Raw genomic sequence first — 20,364 nt, forward strand, 5'->3', positions numbered from 1 at the left:
AACAAAGAGATTAGTTTACACACAGTCACGTAAAAAATATATTTAATTTTTAAATGTAAGCTGCAAATTGAACTCTGGGCTTCAATAAATAAGGTTTAAATATGAGACTGTGCTTCCAAAACAAAAACAGATCAGTTATTCAGGAGAAGCACAATTTTCTCTGAGATTGAGGATCAGAGAAATTTCTCATTGTTATCATCTTCAATACAACTATTATGTAACACAATAAAACGTACCTTGAAATAATCAGGAGACCAGAGTAATAGCACAGCGAGTTGGGCATTTGCCTTGCATGTGACTGACCCAAGTTCATCTCCGGCATCCCAAAGAATCCCTGAGCACCACCAGGCATAACCCAAGTGGAGGGCCAGGAGTAATCCCCAAACACCAGCGGGTGTAGCCATAAAAATAAAGACACCGTCATCAATAATGTCCATGTAAGCAATCACTTTTCAAAAGATGTATCAATTTGAATCAAAGACATGTGAACAAAGTTCAAATGAGAAAAACGGGGCTCAGAGAGATAATACAGCAGGTAAGGTGCAAGCCTTTCACACAACTGAGTTTGATCCCTAGCACCCCATATGGTCCCTGAAATCTGCCAGGATTGATTCCAGAGTCAGGAATAAGCCCTGATGTAGCCAAAGGTGTAAAAAATAATTATATGAGGAAACAAAGTACTGTCTAAATTCAGAGTTTGATGTTCTGTGCTTCGATTCAAGAATGATATTCATGGGGATTGAGTGATAGCACAGAGGGTAGGGCATTTGCCTTGCATGAGGCCAAGTCAGGTTTGATCCCTAGTATCCCGTATGGTCACCTGAGCCTGCCAGGAGCAATTTCTGAGTGTAGAGCCAAAAGTAACCCCTGGGCACCACTAAGTGTGGCCCAGAGCAAAATAAAAGGAAGAAAAAAAAAAGACTAACAAAAGGGGAATTCGGGATTAAAACTATGCTAGAGTGATGGGTAGTACTAGACCATGAAGAAATTGGGGCATATTTGGAGTTTATCCTAAGAGGTGAAACGGCTCTAAAATGTTTTCAGGAGAAAAAAAAAGTGAACTGATAATAGTTCACTTTCAATGTACAGGATGCACCTGGTAACATTGGTGGAGGGAGGTTGACACTTGTGGTGGGATTGGCACTGATTCATTTTATAAAACCCAACTATGAAGGACTTTGTAAATCATGATGGTTTCAACAAAATAAAATTTTAAAAATGAAAAAATTAAAAAAAGAAGTGATCCCTGAGCTCACAACCAAGAGTAACCCCTGAACAGTGATGGGTGTAGTCAAAAATTAAACCCTCCAAAAAAGGATCCATTTCTCCAATCTGTCTTGGTCAGTTTCATTAGTATATAACATGATCTGTAATCATTAGTATCATTAGTACATAACATGATCTATAATTACTAATCTAATCCATGTAAGTCATATGATTAAAAGGCCATGTCAAATATATACTTTTGCCTGGAAGGCACATCCACTAAAATACTCAGTAAGCATTGTATGCTAAAGACCAAACCCAGATCTCCCGAATCATACACAAGCCTTTAGTGAGCTATATTCCCTGGCCTTCTAATTATTTCTTTCTTAAATGTAGTATTCAATTTCTTTTGCTTGCAAAGAAAATGATTGGGGAGTATCTCCAAAGACTGCTCCAGGGGCTCTGGGACCACTCCCAGCACTATATGGCCAATTGGGGCCAAATCATTCTGTGCTTGGTTTCCAGCAGTGCTGGGTGCCACTAGCCACATGTGCTACCAGGGATCTACCCAAGAGCCCAAGCATGATGCTTCTGTAGCCCATTTGCTTCCTATGTCCAAAATATAATTTTAAAGATTCCTATAAACTCCAAGGATGTAGACAAGAAACCAATAAATGATGTTCTTTATAAGCAAAGTGCAAATGTTATAAAGAACTTAACAGCATTAACAAGTACCATTGATCTAAAAATATTTTATTATCAAATACCAGTAATTAAGGAAATTCAAGCAAAAACCTTACCAGTTCTTCTGCACTCTACCATTTTCAATGAATTTCCCTAATATATTGAAATTTACATACAACAAAATGTTATTTCTTTTTTTTTTTTTTTTTTGGTTTTTTTGGGTCACACCCGGCGGTGCTCAGGGGTTACTCCTGGCTGTCTGCTCAGAAATAGCTCCTGGCAGGCACAGGGGACCATATGGGACACCGGGATTCAAACCAACTACCTTTGGTCCTGGATCAGCTGCTTGCAAGGCAAACGCCGCTGTGCTATCTCTCCAGGCCCAAAATGTTATTTCTTATAGCTAAAATTTTAAGTTAGATTTAATTAATCTTTTTTTTGTTTTGTTTTGTTTTTGGGCCACACCCGGCTTTGCTCAGGGGTTACTCCTGGCTGTCTGCTCAGAAATAGCTCCTGGCAGACATGAGGGACCATATGGGACACCAGGATTCGAACAAACTACCTTTGGTCCTGGATCGCCTGCTTGCAAGGCAAATGCCGCTGTGCTATCTCTCCGGGCCCAATCTTATTTTCTTAAGGTGGGGAAAAGCAATACTCTTTACAAGTTCTAATTTTTCACTTTAATTTTTTTTGGAGGCCACCTAAGTCATTCAGGGGCCACTCCCAGAAACTCTTGGGACAGCTCTGTAGGTCTGATGATCTGTGCCCATCGACGCAGAACTATTTAGGTACAGTGGTACAGGGGGCCACCAGGGCCATACTTGACAAACTATGCAGTGCCACGGATCAAATCTGGGTCTGCTGCGTAGAAAGGATGCACTAGTCCCTTATGTTGTCACTCTAATTCATATATTATTATTTATTTTTTATTTATTTATTTTTTGGTTTTTGGGACACACCCGGCGGTGCTCAGGGGTTACTCCTGGCTCTATGCTCAGAAATAGCTCCTGGCAGGCACGGGGGACCATATGGGACTCCGGGATTCGAACCAACCACCTTAGGTCCTGGATTGGCTGCTTGCAAGGCAAACGCCGCTGTGCTATCTCTCCGGGCCCCATATATTATTTTTAAGAGAATATTTTTGTTTTGTTTTTCTTAGTTTTTGGTCACAACTGGTTGCATGTAGGGGCTACTCCTGGCTCTGTACTCAGAAATTACTCCTGGCAGGCTTCGGGGACCATATGAGATGCCAGGGATAGAGCCCACATTGGCTGCATGCAAAGTAAATGCCCTACCTGATGTGCTGTCCCTCCAGTCTCATACATTCATTTTTTAATGTTGAAAATGTATTTTATTTTTTAGTGCAGAGCCTTGAGTAACGCGAGTGCTGCTGGGTGTGGCTCAAAAACAAAAAAAAAACAACTTCTTATCATGCCATACAAACAAACAAACAAACAAAAGCTAGAGTGAAACTGTGATGAAGTACACAGCATTAGAAAACCCTTTTAAGGGCCCGGAGAGATAGCACAGCGACCTTTGCCTTGCAAGGAGCTGATCCAGGACCAAAGGTGGTTGGTTCGAATCCCGGTGTCCCATATGGTACCCCGTGCCTGCCAGGAGCTATTTCTGAGCAGACAGCCAGGAGTAACCCCTGAGCACCGCCGGGTGTGGCCCAAAAACCAAAAACCAAAAAAAAAAAAAAAAAAAAAGAAAACCCTTTTAAAGTATTTAAAGTATTTCCTATTAGATTCCAGTATGTGGAGATTAACAATGGATTAAACAAACAAACAAAAAAAAAAAAAACGTAACTTGAAGGACAAGTATAAATAGCATCCACAGAAGCAAAATCCAGTAGAGAGGATGCCTTTCTATAAAGTAGGCAGAATAGATGCTTCTTCACAGATAAACTCTAGAGCTAGAAATATCAGGCTGGAGCTACTTAAAATTTTAGTTACTTATTATCAATGCCTCATCTTAAAACCATGTTCTTGTTCATCAAGCAATTTTTGATCATCTCATTTTTCATGACACTGTGCATGAAGAGAATATACTGATAACAAATATCTCGCCATCATTTTCTGTGGATCGATATTTTAATATATATTCACTTGTGATAGGAAAGTCTATCCTCAAATAAGTGTGGGTTCTGTAGACCAAAGTGTCTTAAAAAAAAACAAGGCAAGTTGGAAAAAAAAAATTTAACTAGGAGTTCTAGAGTCAGCTAATATTCTTTGTCATTGTTTTACTCTGTGACCTAAGGAAATTTATGAATGTCTAATGCCAGTTTTTTTTTCATTTGTAAAAGAAAGAACTTTCTAGTACAATTGTGAAGATTAAATGAAGTAATTCATGTAAAACACTTAAGGCTATGTAGAGTAAGTGCCAAATAAATATCAGTTTGTATTTTCAGCATGAATTAACATCCCCAATTAAGCCCTAAAACAGATATATGAATCTGAAAAATGAAAGCAGGGCCACTGCTATCAATCATACAACTCTAGGGCACTTTGCACAAAATAACTGACAGCTTGCATTAGAGACTTGACCTGTAAATTCAAGATCACTCACATCTTTGAATTTTATTAGTAACCAAACCACGTGTGTCCAAATGAAAATGACTGTACAACATACGGCTCACAAATTTAAATGTTCAGGGAGATCATCCAATAAGTGACTTCTAGTGCTTAGTTTTCACAGAAGGCAAGGGTGATAGATCTTAAGGAAGATAAAGAACATAAGACAAACCTCACACCATTTAAACACAAATTATTCTAGATATCCTAGCAAATGAGAATGTAGGCAGATCTTAGGCATCAGACCGTCTGTTTGCAAATTCTTCAGCACTCATTCAAGTTTTTGTTTTTTGTGGGGGGGTTTTTTGGGGGGGGATTTTGGGTCACACCCAACACTGCTCAGGGGCTACTCCTGGCTCTATGCTCAGAAATCGGCCCCGGCAGGCTCGGGGGGACCATACAGAATGCTGGGATTCAAACCACAGTCCTTCTGCCTATGCAAGGCAAATGCCCTACTTCTGTGCAATCTCTCCAGCTTCTCATTCAAGTTTTTAAAAATAATGTCCTAATTAAGTATATCCTATGGCTTCCATTCACTCCTCTTTCCTTTGTCTGTTCTGTGATGCCTCCCTTGAAATCTCTTTAACTTCCAGAATTTGTCTTCTTCAGTCTGATTAAATACCTACCTACCTGTGCAATCTTATTCATTTAACTAACATTTATGCTAAAACAAAGATCTTTTATATTCCCAATTCTAAGAAATATCTCAAATATGCTGTTTTCTCACTGCAAACAAGTTTGTTCAGGTTTTTATTATACAATTTATGAGCTTTTCTGATTAACTTGTTTCTTCCACATATTTATCCATCATCAAATCCTATTGATTCTAAGTATAAATCATATCCAAAATGCAATCATTTTCACTTCCCAGGCATAAAGCCATTAACTTGACTTGGATGACTATAGCAGCTTCCTTTCTACCTTCCTTTCTACTTTCTCTAACCATAGAAGATCCTATCCCTCCCTCCTTCATTAAAATCTAAGAGTAAAATTTCATTTCTTTTTCTTTTGTTTGTTTTTTTGGGTCACACCCAGCAGCGCTCAGGGGTTACTCCTGGCTTTATGTTCAGAAATCACTCCTGGCAGGCTCAGGGGACCATATGGGATGCCGGGATTTGAACCACCATCCAACTGCATGCAATGCAAATGCTCTACCTCCACGCTCTCTCTTTGGCCCCCATTTCTTTACAATAGTAGCAAGGTCTTTCCAATCCATCACCCCTGCTATTTCACTATCTTCTTTTTTTGCTTTTGTTTTTCAGCCACACCCGTTTGATGCTCAGGGGTTACTCCTGGCTAAGCTCAGAAATTGCCCCTGGCTTGGGGGGACCAGATGGGACACCGGAGGATCGAACCTCGGTCCTTCCTTGGCTAGTGCTTGCAAGGCAGACATCTTACCTTTAGCGCCACCTCACTGGCCCCTATTTCACTATCTTCTACCTTTAATACTCTCCTTGGTCATTCTTTTCTTTAACAATAGTGTTCTTCTGTTTAAGTTCATTCCAATCTCAATGTTTTTCTCACCTACTGGATATTCTGGCTCAATTATTCTTATTCAGAGCTTTGCTCAGTAAGCCTTGAACACAGCCAGCTATGGTCCCAAAGCTCTGTTAAGTGCTGAATTTGTTTGTTTGTTTTTTGGTCACACCTGGCGGTGCTCAAAGGTCACTCCTGGCTCTACACTCAGAAATCGCTCCTGGCAGCCTCGGGAGACCATATGTGACGCCAGGATTCGAACCACCATCCTTCTGCATGCAAGGCAAATGCCTTGTCTCCATGTTATCTCTCTGGCCCCAAGTGCTGAATATTTCAAAACAGAAAAACGTTCTCTACACCCATGAGATAACTTCATCTGCCATTTATCTTTAAATAAATTTTTTCATGGTGTGTGCGTGTTTTGTTTTATTAGGTCTTACTCCTTGTTCCAAACTCAAGGAACACTCCTGGCAGGGTTTGAGAGACCATAGGTAGTGCCTAGAATTGAATCTGGGTTGCCAGGGCTTTACCAACTAGACCATCTCTCCAGCCTCAAAAAACTATTGCTTAAAAAAAAAAAAGTCGATTAAAAACTGTCCTTTCTTGTTTGCTGGACTCACCTAGTGGGAGGTCACTAAAGCAGTGCTTGAAGACCAGGTAGCGTTGGGGTCTAAACCTAAGGCTCCTATATACAAAACATACTTGTCAGCTGTTTTAGGTATGACTTAGTCCTTTTAAAGAATAGGCTCCACTGGGGCCGGAATGATAGGACAGCAGTAGGGCGATGGCCTTGCACACAGCTGACACAGATGGACCTCAGTTTGATCCCGGTGTCCCATATGGTCCTGAGCCAGGAAAGATTTCTGAGCACACAGCCAGGAGTAACCCCCTGAGCATCACTAAAAACCAAATAATAACAATAATAATAATAGGCTCCATTAAGGCAAAGAATTTTTGTTTTGTTCTGCCTTTTCGTTTTTGGGCAATACTGGCAGTGCTCAAGGTTACTCCTCGCTCTGTGCTCAGAAATTGGTCCTGGCAGGCTCGGGGGACCATATGGGATGCCAGGGATCAAATCTGGGTCTGTCCTGGGTCTGCCACATACAAGGCAAATACACTACTTCTGTATTATCGCTCTGGCCCAGGGAAAACTTTTTTTTAACTTCTATCTTCCCTTATCCCAGAGCAACACATATTAAATACTGTTCTGAATTTCATGAAGTGTTGAAAGCTCCCTAACTGATCATTTGATCTTAGTCTCCAGGTAAAACAAACAATACATCTATTTTTTTGTTTTGTTTTGGGGGGGGGTCCACACCGGCAGTGTTCAGGGGATACTCCTGGCTCTACACTTAGAAATCACTCCTGGCAGGCTCGAGGGACCATATGGGATGCCTGGATTCAAACCACATTCCTTCTGCATGCAAGGCAAACATCTTATCTCCATGCTATCTCTCCAGCCCTGCATCTATTTCTTGACTAAAATCTTTAATGGACTTTCATATATCTTCAGTAACAGATCCCAATTCATTTAAGTCTTTTCCTCACTGTCCAAAATATGATGAACACTCACTTTTATCATCCTTGAGCTTTTCCAAACTGTCTCTTCTTGTACCTTGTATCTGATTGACCAAACGTTTTTTTTTTTTTTTTTTTTTTTTGGGGCCACACCCGTTTGATGCTCAGGGACTACTCCTGGCTAAGCACTCAGAAATTGCCCCTGGCTTGGGGGGACCATATGGGACGCCAGGGGATCGAATCGCAGTCTGTCCTACGCTAGCGCTTGCAAGGCAGACACCTTACCTCTAGCGCCACCTCACCGGCCCTTGACCAAACTTTTACTGATATTCTCAAAATAGATATTTAATTCCCTCAAGTCCCCATCTATGACTCCACTGCATTCAGTTCAGACAAACTTTACAGCATTAGTGCTAGTAAGGCTCTTTACCAATTTGTTTCAACGACTATAATGTAATATCCTGAATTGTGAAGCTCAATGACCTATTTATTGTTTATAGTGTTTAAAGAGATATTTCACAAAGAAAAATAAAGCGGCATATTGAAACATTTTTCGGGATATGCTTGGCGTATAAGATGACCCCTGATTTTCGGTTGACTTTTTTTCATTTCAAAAGTTGTCTTAATACGCCAGAAAATACGGTACTGTTACAAATTATATTTTGTAAAGAATGTCAAGTAAACTCAAATATGACAAAACACATCTACTTGGGGCCAGAGAGATAGCATGGAGGTAAAGCATTTTCCTTGTATGCAGAAGGTCGGTGGTTCGAATCTCGGCATCCCATATGGTCCCCTGAGCCTGCCAGGAGCGATTTCTGAGCACAAAGCCAGGAGTAACCCCTGAGCATTGCCGGGTGTGGACCCCCCCCCAAAAAAAAACAACACTTCTACAATTTAAAAAATTAATTTACTAAGTGAGATTAGAGATAATATAATTCAACTACCTTTAAAAAAATCACAGAAAACAGGAGAGTATTAACCTAAAGTTGAAAGAAAAACCAAGATTAGAACCCAGATTTTATTCAGAATACAGTGCTCTTCCTCTTTCCCCTATATTTTATTAGAATACTACTATTGTCATAATACAGTCATTTCAGGTATTGTTCAATCACTATCCTCATTCTCCAGTGTGACCTTACTTTCACCCGTGTCCCCAACCCCCTATCACCACCAGAGCCTGCCTCCATGCAGGCACAAATACTCTTCATATTGCCTGGCAAAGGCAAACGGAATTATCAAAACAATGCTATCTCTACATGGTATAGTAAAAAACAGTGTCTAAGGATTTCCTGGGATGTGGCTGATGCTAGTTGAGTCTTCGGTGATACTGCTTAGGTTCAAAGCTTGGCAGATTACTAAATTAACTTTCTACAGAGCTCTTTTAAAAATACATTAAACCCGAATACAATTCAAGGAGGCTAAGATTTAGATCACTATTCCCTTGAACGAAGTGAAGAGTTAATACTTCAGGAAGAAATTTATCTTTGTGGATTTTGAGGGGAGAGGGAGGACAAGGTGGTCCAAAGCACCTGACAGTGCTCAAGGATCGCTCCAGGCAGGGCTGGACCTGTCAGGGCTCTGTAGAAAGCAAAACATCTCAGACACTGCCTGTCTGGGGTGCTGTGTTTCTGTTGGTGGTGTTGGTGGTGGTTTGTTTGCTGAGATGTTACTGCTGGTTCTGCACTCAGGAATTACTCCTGGCTGGTTTGGGGAAACTATATGGGATGCTGAGGATAAACCCTTGACTGAATGCAAGGCAAATACCCTCCCCACTGTACAATCATTCCTACTCACTATTTAGGTTCTTTTCTAACCTACCTATGGGATCTCAGACAAAATTACTGAATCTATCTTGTGTGATCTTGGTGAAAATCTAATGAGAATTCTGATTAGGTAGCACAAAAGGCTGGAAAGCATACTTTGTATGCTGGAGCTCCAGGTTCAATCCCTAGCACTCATTGTTCCTTCATTTCCTCCCTAACACTGACAGATGTGGCTCCTCCCCATAGAAACCCATTTCAAATGAAAAGCACAATAATTTTCACATTTTCTTTTGGGTTCTCCTCTAAGAAAGGTTTCACTCGTGTGGGTGGCAAAGGAGGAAATATGAAACATACTGTGATTCTAAATAGTTGTAGTCTTTTTATTTTATCTGAGGAAGGAAAGCCAGAAGACGGAAAGGTGAAAAAGTGTACATAAATGGGCAAAGAAAAGCTTCTTTCAGAGGAAGGTATTTCCCCTTATTCCTATCAACTAAAAAGCTCCTCTAGGAAATGTAAATTTCTATGGTATTTTTGTAAATATATCTTTTTTCCCCACTACAAGTCCTATATGTACCTCCAGAATCCTTCAAAAGATTAGTAGTTACCTGGATTAATACTTACTCTTTTCCTTTACTACCACAGATGTGTGTAACTTAAGAACTGCTTGCAAATTGCTTTTAATTGGCTAAAACATAACCAGCTAAACAACAAAGGTAGGTGGCTGGAGTCCTCTGCCTAGCTAGAATGACTGAATGAAAGATTAAGAATTCTATCTCAGGGCAGAGAGATAGCACAGCTGTGTTTGCCTAGCAAGCAGCCTATCCAGGACCTAAGGTGGTTGGTTTGAATCCCGGCATCCCATTTGGTCCCCTGAGCCTGCCAGGATCTATTTCTGAGCAGACAGCCAGGAGTAACCCCTGAGCACCGCCGGGTGTGGCCCAAAAACCAAAAATAAAATAAAATAAAAAAGAATTCTATCTGTTAATTTTCACCAACTCTATTATTTCTAAAGACTTATGGAAAGTGCTCTGCTAAAATTCTATGTATATGGAAGCTCATTTATATATTAAAATTTTATTCAAAATACAATTTTTGGTAACCAGAGATAGAAAGGAGATAAAGCACTTACTTGCCTTCTATGTGCCTGACCCGAGTTCAAATCCCCAGCACCACATATAATTCTCCCCTGAGCATAGTGAGAAATATCAGGTGTCCCACCCATATAAAAAAATTTTACTGAGCATGTAAATAACTTCATTCTAAGTAGAACTCCTCCCAAATTTTAAAGCTACCCATTTGACAAACATCTGCAAAAAGTTCATGCTGAAAAGAATGCAAAATTTAAAAAAAAACATAAAAATTGTGTACTGTGAATTTCTGGTCTCAGAATAGGATCTAATTATCACATAAAATTACTATTACTTTTTTGTTAGGTGTTGGGCTACACTCGGCTGGAGAAATGTTCAATATAAAAGTAATGGAGCTGGAGCGGTGGTAAGCAGTAAGGCATCTCTGCCTTGCCCGCGCTATCCTAGGATGGACTGCGGTTTGATCCCCTGGCATACCATATGGTCCCCCAAGCCAGTAGTGATTTCTGAGTGCATAGCCAGGAGTAACCCCTGAGCATCACCGGGTGTGGCCCAAAAACCAAAACCAAAACCAAAAAATAACCCCAACAATATAAAAGTACTAAGTAGCAAGGAAGAAAACTGTGGATTTTACAACCCCAAATTTCTTCAATTATAAGAAATAAATAACCTCAATCCTCTCCTAGGGATTCTGATTCAGATTCCCAGGAAGGATAAAAATTATTGTTCCTTAAAGTGATTCTGCCAATCTAACACTCAAGTGGCACATATTAGAACTGAGGAATTTTGGGTGGCAGGAGTAGGGACAGAACTCAGTGCCTCTCACATGTGCTCTCACAAGACACAGACCTCTCAACCCACCTTAACTCAGGTACTTGTGAAATTCTTAAATGCAGGTTGAGGTTAAGACAAATGAAAATTTAATATAAAAAGCTCCCCTAGAGAAATTGAGAGCCACTGATCTTGTAGAATGTGAAAAATTCTGCTAGAACTCCTTTAGCAATTAAGAAACTAGGATTTTTTTCAAATTCACAAAGTCCTAGGAAAAGCTGGAACTAGCAGCATTTCTCTTGACACTTTATATTCTGATGATGGTATTTTTTTCACTTACTATGACAAAAAAGTGTGAAAAACATTAACCACTGTTAATCATTTTGTATGTCTGGGATCACAGTTCCTTATTAACAGAATCATTTCAGTACCTTAACTTGATGACAAGATTTCTGCTTTACACAGAATACATAGTTATACATAGTCTATAAATGTAATAGAAGAAATTTCCAGTTTACCATTGGAGAAAAATGCATGAATTTTAGGTCGTACATTAAAACTTCATTATGTGTTTTTCAGACATATCCTGCGGGTAAACTTTTTAAAGATAGGCTAATGCCTACCCATTCCAAGACTTTTTTTTTTTTAACGACAATGCTATTTTAAGTGTGACTTGTGAGTTTATGTTCTCAGTGTATTTTGCTTTCTGTTGATCTACTTCTTTGAACATAAAAAATGTTGATGCATCCTTTAATCCTTCCCAAGATTGTCAAGATTTTAAATCATTTAAATTTAAGTGTTTTGTGTTATTTCTGCTTTGGGATGTTGACTGTAGTATCTGGAACACTTTACCAATAGCAGAGCACGTTTCTTCACAGTAAAACTTCCGCAATTCATATTTAAAGAGTATCATGTCTATTTCTAACCCAGGTATCACGAAGGAGTAAGAAACTCCTAGTTTTTAAATACATCCAGACGGAATGAATTTTGCGGCACAAATTTTAACTAAAGCGCTCCCTTTGGAAAAAAAAAAAAGAAAGAAAAAAAAAAGAAAACTTAAAACATTTAGAGATCAATAGGCATGTAAGATTTAACCAAAACTGAAATATGCTATGTCTCTAATTAAAAGATTATATTATAGATTATGTCCCGAACCATTTTAAGGAACCAAAAAAAAAAAAAAAAAGGTCCTTAAGGGGGAAAAAAAAAGTAATATTTTTCATTTTGTTTTAAAATCTTCTCTTTTTAAACCTCAGTTAAATGCTCACATGACATATACTCGGATGACATCTCAAATGACACACAGAGTATTTAGGAAAGCCCATCTAGAAGGAACCCCGCTGAGGTTTTTAAACTTATTAGAACACTGGGGGGGGGGGGGCTTGGCCCCCGTTTCTTTCGTGTTCTCAGCTGGAATTTGCGACTCCCAACAGCCAATTCGGGAACAGGGTGTGAGAAAGGAGAAATGCCGGGTCTAGGAATAAGACCAGGCAAGTTTTCCAAGTGGGGCAATTTCCAATTTCCTCAGGAAAAAGAAAACTTACCCTCACTCCCATTAAAAAAAAAAAAGAAAAGAAATGAAAAAGGAGGAAAAAAAAAAACTCCCCCCAAACCAAGTGTGTTTATTGCCCAGCTTGTACAGGAGCGGGAGGACCCGGCTCAGTGAATCCCCAGCGCGGCGGCTCAGGTCGGCTCCGACCGGCTCCCACGAGCTCGGGCCAAGGCGCCCGGAGCAGGGCCTGCGGGCTCAGCCCAGCCCAGCCCAGCCCAGCGCAGCCCAAGAGCGCAGCCCGGGGGCGGGGCTCGCACGTGCCGGCGGCCGTGGGCGGGGCCGGCCGGGAAGAAGGCCCCCAGCGCGGGGGCGGGGGCGGAGGGAGGGAGGGGAGCACCGGCGGGGCGGGGCGGGGTTGAGGCCAGACCGGGCCGGCTCGTTTCCCGCCACCGCCGCCTCCCGGGCCCGGGCCCGCGCCGCGTGGCTCGTCGGGTGCACTGTCACAGAGACGATCGTTTCTTTTTGCTTTGTTCTTTCAAGTCATGCAGCCGGCGCGCGGCCCCCGGCCCGCTCCCGCCGCCCAGACCCTCCTCCTCCTCTCCTCGCACGAGAAAGACAAGACAAGGGTTCCCGACCTGTCGTGCCCTGCATGTTCAGAGTCTGTCATGTTTGGTCAAGAACGGGGCGGGGCGGCTCTGGCGAGGCCGGCGGCGGCGGCGGCGCGCGGGAAGGAAGGAGGAAGGAAGGAAGGAAGGAAGGAAGGAAGCTGGGGAGCCCAGCGCCGCCTGCGTGCCTCCGGGAGGGTCGTGCCCGGCTCCCGGCACTCCCGCCGCCGAGAGGTGACGAGGTGGCGGCAAAGACTCACGGTTTTACTTAGTGAGCGACACAGACAACAGACTTTTCCAGTCTGTCAAGCACAGCCACGCGCCACCCAGGACGAGGTGGCGGCGGGGGCGGTGGAGTGCTACACTTGCCAACACTGGGCCGCGCTAGCTCTAGTTCTCGGGGTCGCCGCCGGTGGCTGCGGCGGGCTGGCGAGCGAGCGAGCGAGCGGGCGGCGGGCGGCGGGCGGCGACGCGGGGATTTGGACAGTGGCCGCAACGGCGCTTGCTCCTCACCAACATGGCGGCCCCGAGACCGCGGCTCGAGAAAATGGCGCCGGCCGCAACACCGGAGGCCGGGACTAGCTGGCGGGAGGGATCCCTCCGCGCGCGCCCGAGCCGTTGCCCCGCCCACGCGGGCGGAGCGCGTTCGTGATTGAAGGGGAGGGAGCGTCGATCACTTTTTAGGGGCGTGTCTTTATGGTTTGATATTTTTTCTTTTTTTCAGAGCCGCGGAGGCAGCAAGCGAAGTGTGACAAGAAGAGGTGGTTCGGCTCGGCGGTGGAGGGTGGAGGAGGGAAAAGGGCAACTTGAGGCCTGGTCCGTTACTCACTGCGGGTTTAAAGACTATGGGTTGGGGGTCCCCAACCTGTGGACCTGCCTGAGATAATAATGAATAACTGGCTATTTGAATCCTCTTTGAAAATAAAGCAGTTTAGGAGTCAAAGAGATAGCTCAGCAGAGACCCCGAGGCTCTTTTCTGCAGAGTTTATATAGGAATTTTCAAAGCAAGAACAGCACTTTTCCTTATCAGTCATAGACGCAGCTATGAACAAAGGCTTACATTAAAAAAGCATCATAACTTTGAGAGACACATTCAATGAACAAAGAGATGACCTATAAAACTTATCAATCCTAGTGTTACATATTGCAGGTGTCAGCTTATCACAGTGGGCCGGGACCCTGGCCTTGTTAGTTGTAGAGAAGAAAGGGGATTATTAAAACTCAAGGTTCAAATGCACCTAATGGTTAGAGTTCTTGGCACAAAGTGGCACATACATCAGCCTTAGAAGCATGGGAGTTGGGCTTTCTGGCGCCAAGAGCCCCCTCTGGCTGGTACTGCTCGAATCACTCTAGGCTTATAATAATTAGTAATAGTACATGAGTACTTATCAATTAACTTAACTTATTGATATATCCTATAAAGCTCAAAACTTAAAGTGGCAGTTATAAACTAACAGTGAGCATAAATGGGTATTGATCTCACATGCCCAAGACTGGTCTTATCTTCCAGGCTTGCTGTCCTTGGGAGCTGTGAAAGCAGAATTTGCTTATCTTAGTTCAAGCTAGCTGTCTGAAACCTCTTCCTAACTGTCTGAGGCCTCTTTGTTTCTGTAGCTCCCCCACTCTTCTGGCAGATTTCTGTTAGCAGGCTAGAATTCTAAAATGGAGCAGTCCTTTGAAAAAGAGAAGTTAAAAAATATATATCCTAAAAACATTTAAGAAATCTTTCCTCATCAGTAAGAAAGTGTCTTTTGGCCCTCTTTCAGCAGATAAGGGTGTGTTTGTTTGCCCTGCATATTGTAGGCGCTTATTCAATTTCCAGCATAACATATGGTCCCCCTGAAAACCAGGAGTGCACAGCCAGAAATAACTCCTGAACACCACTGGGTATTGTCCCAAAACTAAATTTAAACATATTTTTAAATAAAAACAAGTTTTTTTCCCCACTCACCTTCTGCTCCCACCCCCCTAGCTGAAGAATAGAGTTTCCCAGTGCTACTTAGTGAAGTCTGAGGAGAGAAGCAGCCTCAAGAAGGAAATCTATGGCTTCTGTCTTTCCCCACCTCTGTCACCAGGGAAAGTGCTGGGGAAATTCAGGAGATGGTCATGAGCTAATGAGCCAACACGGCACGTAGTTCACATCCCACCAGCCACACAAGGCAGGCATTTTCAAGTTGCCCTTGAAGTCCACTTGTTCTGCAAAGTGTAGATGATGATCTCCCCACACCTCATTATTCAGGGAGCAGTAGACTCACACTGGAGCAAGGATTTAATTAGGGATATAAATTTCTAAGTCTTTGGGGAGGCAGGAGATGTGGTTTCTCAATACTCAGAGGAACAGGGGATACTCTTAACAGCTAGGCCAAATGGGCCACACTAGATTGAATGCGCTAGGGCAGAACATGTAGTGACCAATTTAATCTCTGGTCTCATACATGCAAGACAGGTTGTGGCCTCAAATTGAAACTATAGCTTTTTTTTTTTTTTTTTCTATATAGGGTATCACTTGTATACTTCTGCAGAATTGTAGACTTTCTATATTAAAGTTTTCTGGGGTGTCCTCCAGCAGTGTTAGGGAATCTGCAATCACTTCCTGAGATACTTGTTCGTCTATGTGGTTTGGTGCTTGGACCTGGCACTGCTTGGGGGGTACCAGGACCATACCAGATGATTCTGGGGATCAAACTTAGGACCTGGCATAGATAAACATGTGCTCGGCCTCTCAAGCAATATCCACAGCCTCATTAGTTTTTTTTTTTTTTTTTTTTTTTTTCCTTTTTATGAGGCAAGGTAGGGATGGAATATACTTGCTGGTGTTCTGATCTTCCATGCTCTCTGCTCAGGAATCACTCCTGGGCTCAGAAGTGATGCAGTTCTAAGGATCAAACCTGGGTTGGTCACATGCAAGGCAAATGTCTGAACCCCTATCCTAGCTCTCTGGCTTATAACCTCAGTTCTTATCAGTGCTGAGAGTGATATGTGATGAATTTGTATATTCCTTCTCCACTCTCAAGTTGGAAGCATTCATTAACTTATTAAAAGTATTTAGTAATCACTTCATTATATTCATATACAATATGTCCTATTTTTACTATATTTTATTATATATACTATATATTCAAGATATATACCTGGAGGTATCCTCATGAAATGTATATTATAAGAATGTACTTGTGAAGCTTGCATTCAGCAAAATGCTGATGGAGTGTGAGATTATAGTTCAACATGGCAGAACACAAGCCTGCATATTTGAGACCCTAAGTAAAATCCCCAGCATCACTGGATCCCAAGCAAGCATAAATCAGAATGATCCCCCAAACAACCCCCACATTTTATATAGGTATTTACCGTACATAAAAACAAAGTCCCTGTGCTCTCTTCCTTCCTTTTTTTGCCCTCTTCTTTTTCCCTCTCCTTTCCCCCTTCCCTTTGCCTTTCTTTTTTTCCCCTTAGTTTCTCCTTTCCCCCTTCCCTTTGCCTTTCTTTTTTTCCCCTAGTTTCTTTTGTTAAGAGAGTGGAAAAAAAACTGTTGACTGGGATCAAGGATGCTTCATCAGTTAAAATTGCGCATGACTGGGGATGGAAAGATAGCATGGAGGTAAGGTGTTTGCCTTGCATGCAGAAGGATGTTGGTTCGAATCCCAGCATCCCATATGGTCTCTCGAGCCTGCCAGGAGCGATTTCTGAGCATAGAGCTCAAGTAACCCTTGAGCACAACTGGGTGTGACCCAAAAACCAAAAAAAGAAAAAAAAAACTGTACATGACTGCATAAAATAAAAACCCAATCACATGACAACTAAAAGCATGCTCTACTGCAATGTATCTGGAAGGAGAAGTCCAGATTAATATAGTCCCTCACAAACATCACAAAAAATACAAGTTCCTTCCAGACGATATTAATTTTTAGGTCTCACAAGTGTTGTTCAGAGGCTTTTAGGGTCCTATGTGGAGATGTTCATTAGGCTCAGAATTTACAAGGCGTGTGTCTGAATCCAGCACCATATCTGTGATTCTCTTCTAGTTCTTGTTTCAGTTTTTACTACAGATTTCATCTTTATGAATCTTTCCAAACTTCAGGTAATAAGAAGTAAAAAGCCAAAGGAAAGACACTCTGTCTTTTTTAAATTTTTTTTGTTTTGTTTTTATTGTTTTGGCCACACCCGGTGACACTCAGGGGTTACCCTTGGCTATGTGCTCAGAAATCGCCCCTGGCTTGGGATGACGCAGGGTTATTGAACCACGATCCGTCCTGGGTCAGCTATGTGCAAGGCAAAAGGCCTACTGTGCCATCACTCTGGCCCCAGTCTTTTTATTTTTTTAATCAGGAAAAAATGTCTTTGTATTATTCTTCTCTAATAAACTTACTTGGAAAGAGAAAGATTTTCCTTCTTTTTGCCTATATATACAAGTACTTGTGTACTTGTAGAGTCTTGTTTTAGTCAACAGATCATAACTGTTCTCTAACTTTTTTTTTTTTTTAGATTTTGGGCACACCTGATGATGCTCGGGGATTACTCTTGGCTATGCACTCCTGGCTTGGAGGACCATATGGGATGCGGGGGATCAAACTGTGGTCCATACTAGGCTTCTTGCACAGGCAGATGCCTTACCGCTTGCACCACTGCTCTGGCCCCTCTCTAACTTTATTGATATAGTTGCTCTATTTGTCCAGCTCTGGCCAGTTGGAAGTCATTTGTGGGCAGCTATTGTGTCTGCCCACAGAGCTCTTCATTTCTCATGCATCTCTTCTGGAGAACCTATCTTCTCAGTTCTAAGGTCAATTGGAGCTGCCATTTACCCACTGTCTCTAGTTTCTTTTTATAGATAGCCGGGTTTAGGAACAAAAATCTGGTGTTAGAGGTGTTTGTTGTCCTATAGATATAGATTCCATAACTCCATGAGATTAGACTTCCTTAAAGAAAAAGTAAACGATTATTAAGGTTATCCTTAAGCTTATTGAAGGGCCTTGTGCTTGTACACAGGGAGGCAGTATGCTAAGAGTCCTGTAGGCTGACTCTCAGGAGGATGAAAGAACAATAATTCTAAGGGGTAGAGACTATGGAAGTGATCAGAATAGTCTACTTTCAGTCCCTCCTCATGGACAATTAAAGTCTAAAAATGCACTGTAAACAGCTCCTTTCTTTTCTTTGTGTTTTCTTTTTGTTTTTTGGATCACACCCAGCAATCAGGCTGAGGGGCTACTCCTGGCAAGGCAGTTAGAGGTCCATGCTGGGATCAAACCTGATCCTCCTGGGGCCAGAGAGAGAGCACAGTGATAGAGCATTTGCCTTGCATGCGGCTGACCCATAATGGACCCAGGTTCAATTCCTGGTATCCCATGTGGTCACCCAAGTCTGCCAGAAGCGATTTCTGAGTGCAGAGCCAGAAGTAACTCCTGAGCACCACTGGCTATGGCCCCAAAACAAACCCAAAATCTCTGGGCTTCCTAAATGCACTGGTAAGCTATCTCATTGGCTCTGTATACAGTTCTGATGGTGGAGCAACAGTGGCTAGAGATTCAGTATGGGCTTTTCAACCTTGCATGACAGCCCAGACGAAGGTGGTTCCTGGCCAAGGATGGGACAAATAAATGTTAAAATGTTAAATGTTAAAAACTAGGACACAACAGAGATTGTGGAGGTGACAATGGTAGAGCACAAGCCTGGAAAACCTAGGCTCAATCCCCTGCATCATCAAAAATGAATAAAAATAACAGCACACAACAGTTACAAGCTTTCTTAAACAGGAGGGTGTTTAATAAGAGAACTAGCAGGAGGTAATAGTTGTTAAACTACCATTTGCACAAAGGAGTCTTCCACCAACGGCAAGCACCTCTGGTTCCTCTTCTATCTTAGTTGCTGACATAGTGTCCTATCTATAGTAAGTCCTGAGCACTGCCGGCTGTAGCCCCTAAATAAAACAACAAACAAAAAGAATTGTTAATCTACATCCTCATGAGAGACATGTCCACTAGCTTATTTTAATATTTTACTTTTTAATTTTTTTTGTTTTGTCTTTGGGCCATATCAGGTAATACTCAGATTATTCCTGGCTCTGCACTAAGAAATCACTTCTGGCAGGCTGGGGGAACTATATGGGATGCCAGGATGGAACCCAAATGCTCTCTCCTAATATTTTACCTTTTGTTTTGTTTTGTTTTTTGGGTCACACCCAGCAGCGCTCAGGGGTCACTCATGGCTCTATGCTCAGAAATCGCTCCTGGCAGGCTCCGGGGACCATATGGGATGCCGGGATTCGAACCACCATCCTTCCACATGGAAGGCAAATGCCTTACCACTGTGCTATCTCTCCAGCCCCATATTTTACCTTTTTATTCTTTAAATGCAAATAGACAAAATACAAGTCTATTCTTCAAATTCAGACATACTTGTGCTACTCATGATTTTTTTTTTTTACTTTTTTGTGGGGGAGTGCTCAGACTGAGTTGTGCTCAGACCTTACTCCTGGCTCTGTGCTCAGAGGAAACCTTCTGATAGGGCTTAGGGACCAAAAGGGATGCCAGGAGTTGAGCCTGGGTCGACTCATCATACTATCTATCTCTCTAGCCCCTGTACTTTATTTTGAATGCATGATACTATAACTCTAAAAGTCAACATAATACAACAATATGGACACAGAACTGTCACTCCTCACCCCTCTCCATGCCCACAGAACCTTCAACCTTCCAGGTGATAAACACGATCACTCATTTCAGATTTGTCCTTTCCACGTGGCCATTTCCAAAAGGGAACAGAACAGCGCACACGTATTTCTCATTGTTTCTCACACGAGTAATTTATCTACACCTCGATTTATTCCTCGAAATCTTGTGGGAGATAACGGTCCATATTTCACAAAGCAGTTCGAGACGGGTTAACTGCGATGCCCGTCAAACGTTCTTGACTAGATAGGAGAACCCTAAAATAAAGCTTCTGAATTTGACTACACAGAGCGGCCGAGATCAAGAATCTTGAGACACGCGGAAGGACGATCAATGCGCGCATGCGCCAGGGGACAGGCCGGGGCGGGCCGCAGGGAGCGGGGCTTCAAATCGACGGGGCGCCCGCGTGGGGGCGGAGCTTCACCTAGGGGCGGGGCGGCGCATGCGCGGACCGCACGCGGCCCTCCGTGCGATACACTGCAGTCGGACTCGGCAGGGGATGCGTCTCCGTGGTGCTGCTGCG

The 20,364-nt window shown here is 42.5% G+C and overlaps 1 protein-coding gene across 1 annotated transcript in view; it reads right to left on the reverse strand.

The window, feature by feature from the left end:
* Positions 1 to 13,275, reverse strand: part of ZC3H6 (zinc finger CCCH-type containing 6) — a 75,955-nt gene extending 62,680 nt beyond the window's left edge. Inside the window, exon 1 of the mRNA XM_049784392.1 lies at positions 13,210 to 13,275. Within this exon, the coding sequence (XP_049640349.1) occupies positions 13,210 to 13,241 (32 nt within the window). The 5' untranslated portion in view covers positions 13,242 to 13,275. The remainder of the gene's footprint in view (positions 1 to 13,209) is intronic.
* Positions 13,276 to 20,364: the final 7,089 nt, after the last annotated feature.

Source organism: Suncus etruscus, chromosome 12, assembly GCF_024139225.1.
Source record: "Suncus etruscus isolate mSunEtr1 chromosome 12, mSunEtr1.pri.cur, whole genome shotgun sequence".
Classification (NCBI taxonomy): Eukaryota; Metazoa; Chordata; class Mammalia; order Eulipotyphla; family Soricidae; genus Suncus; species Suncus etruscus.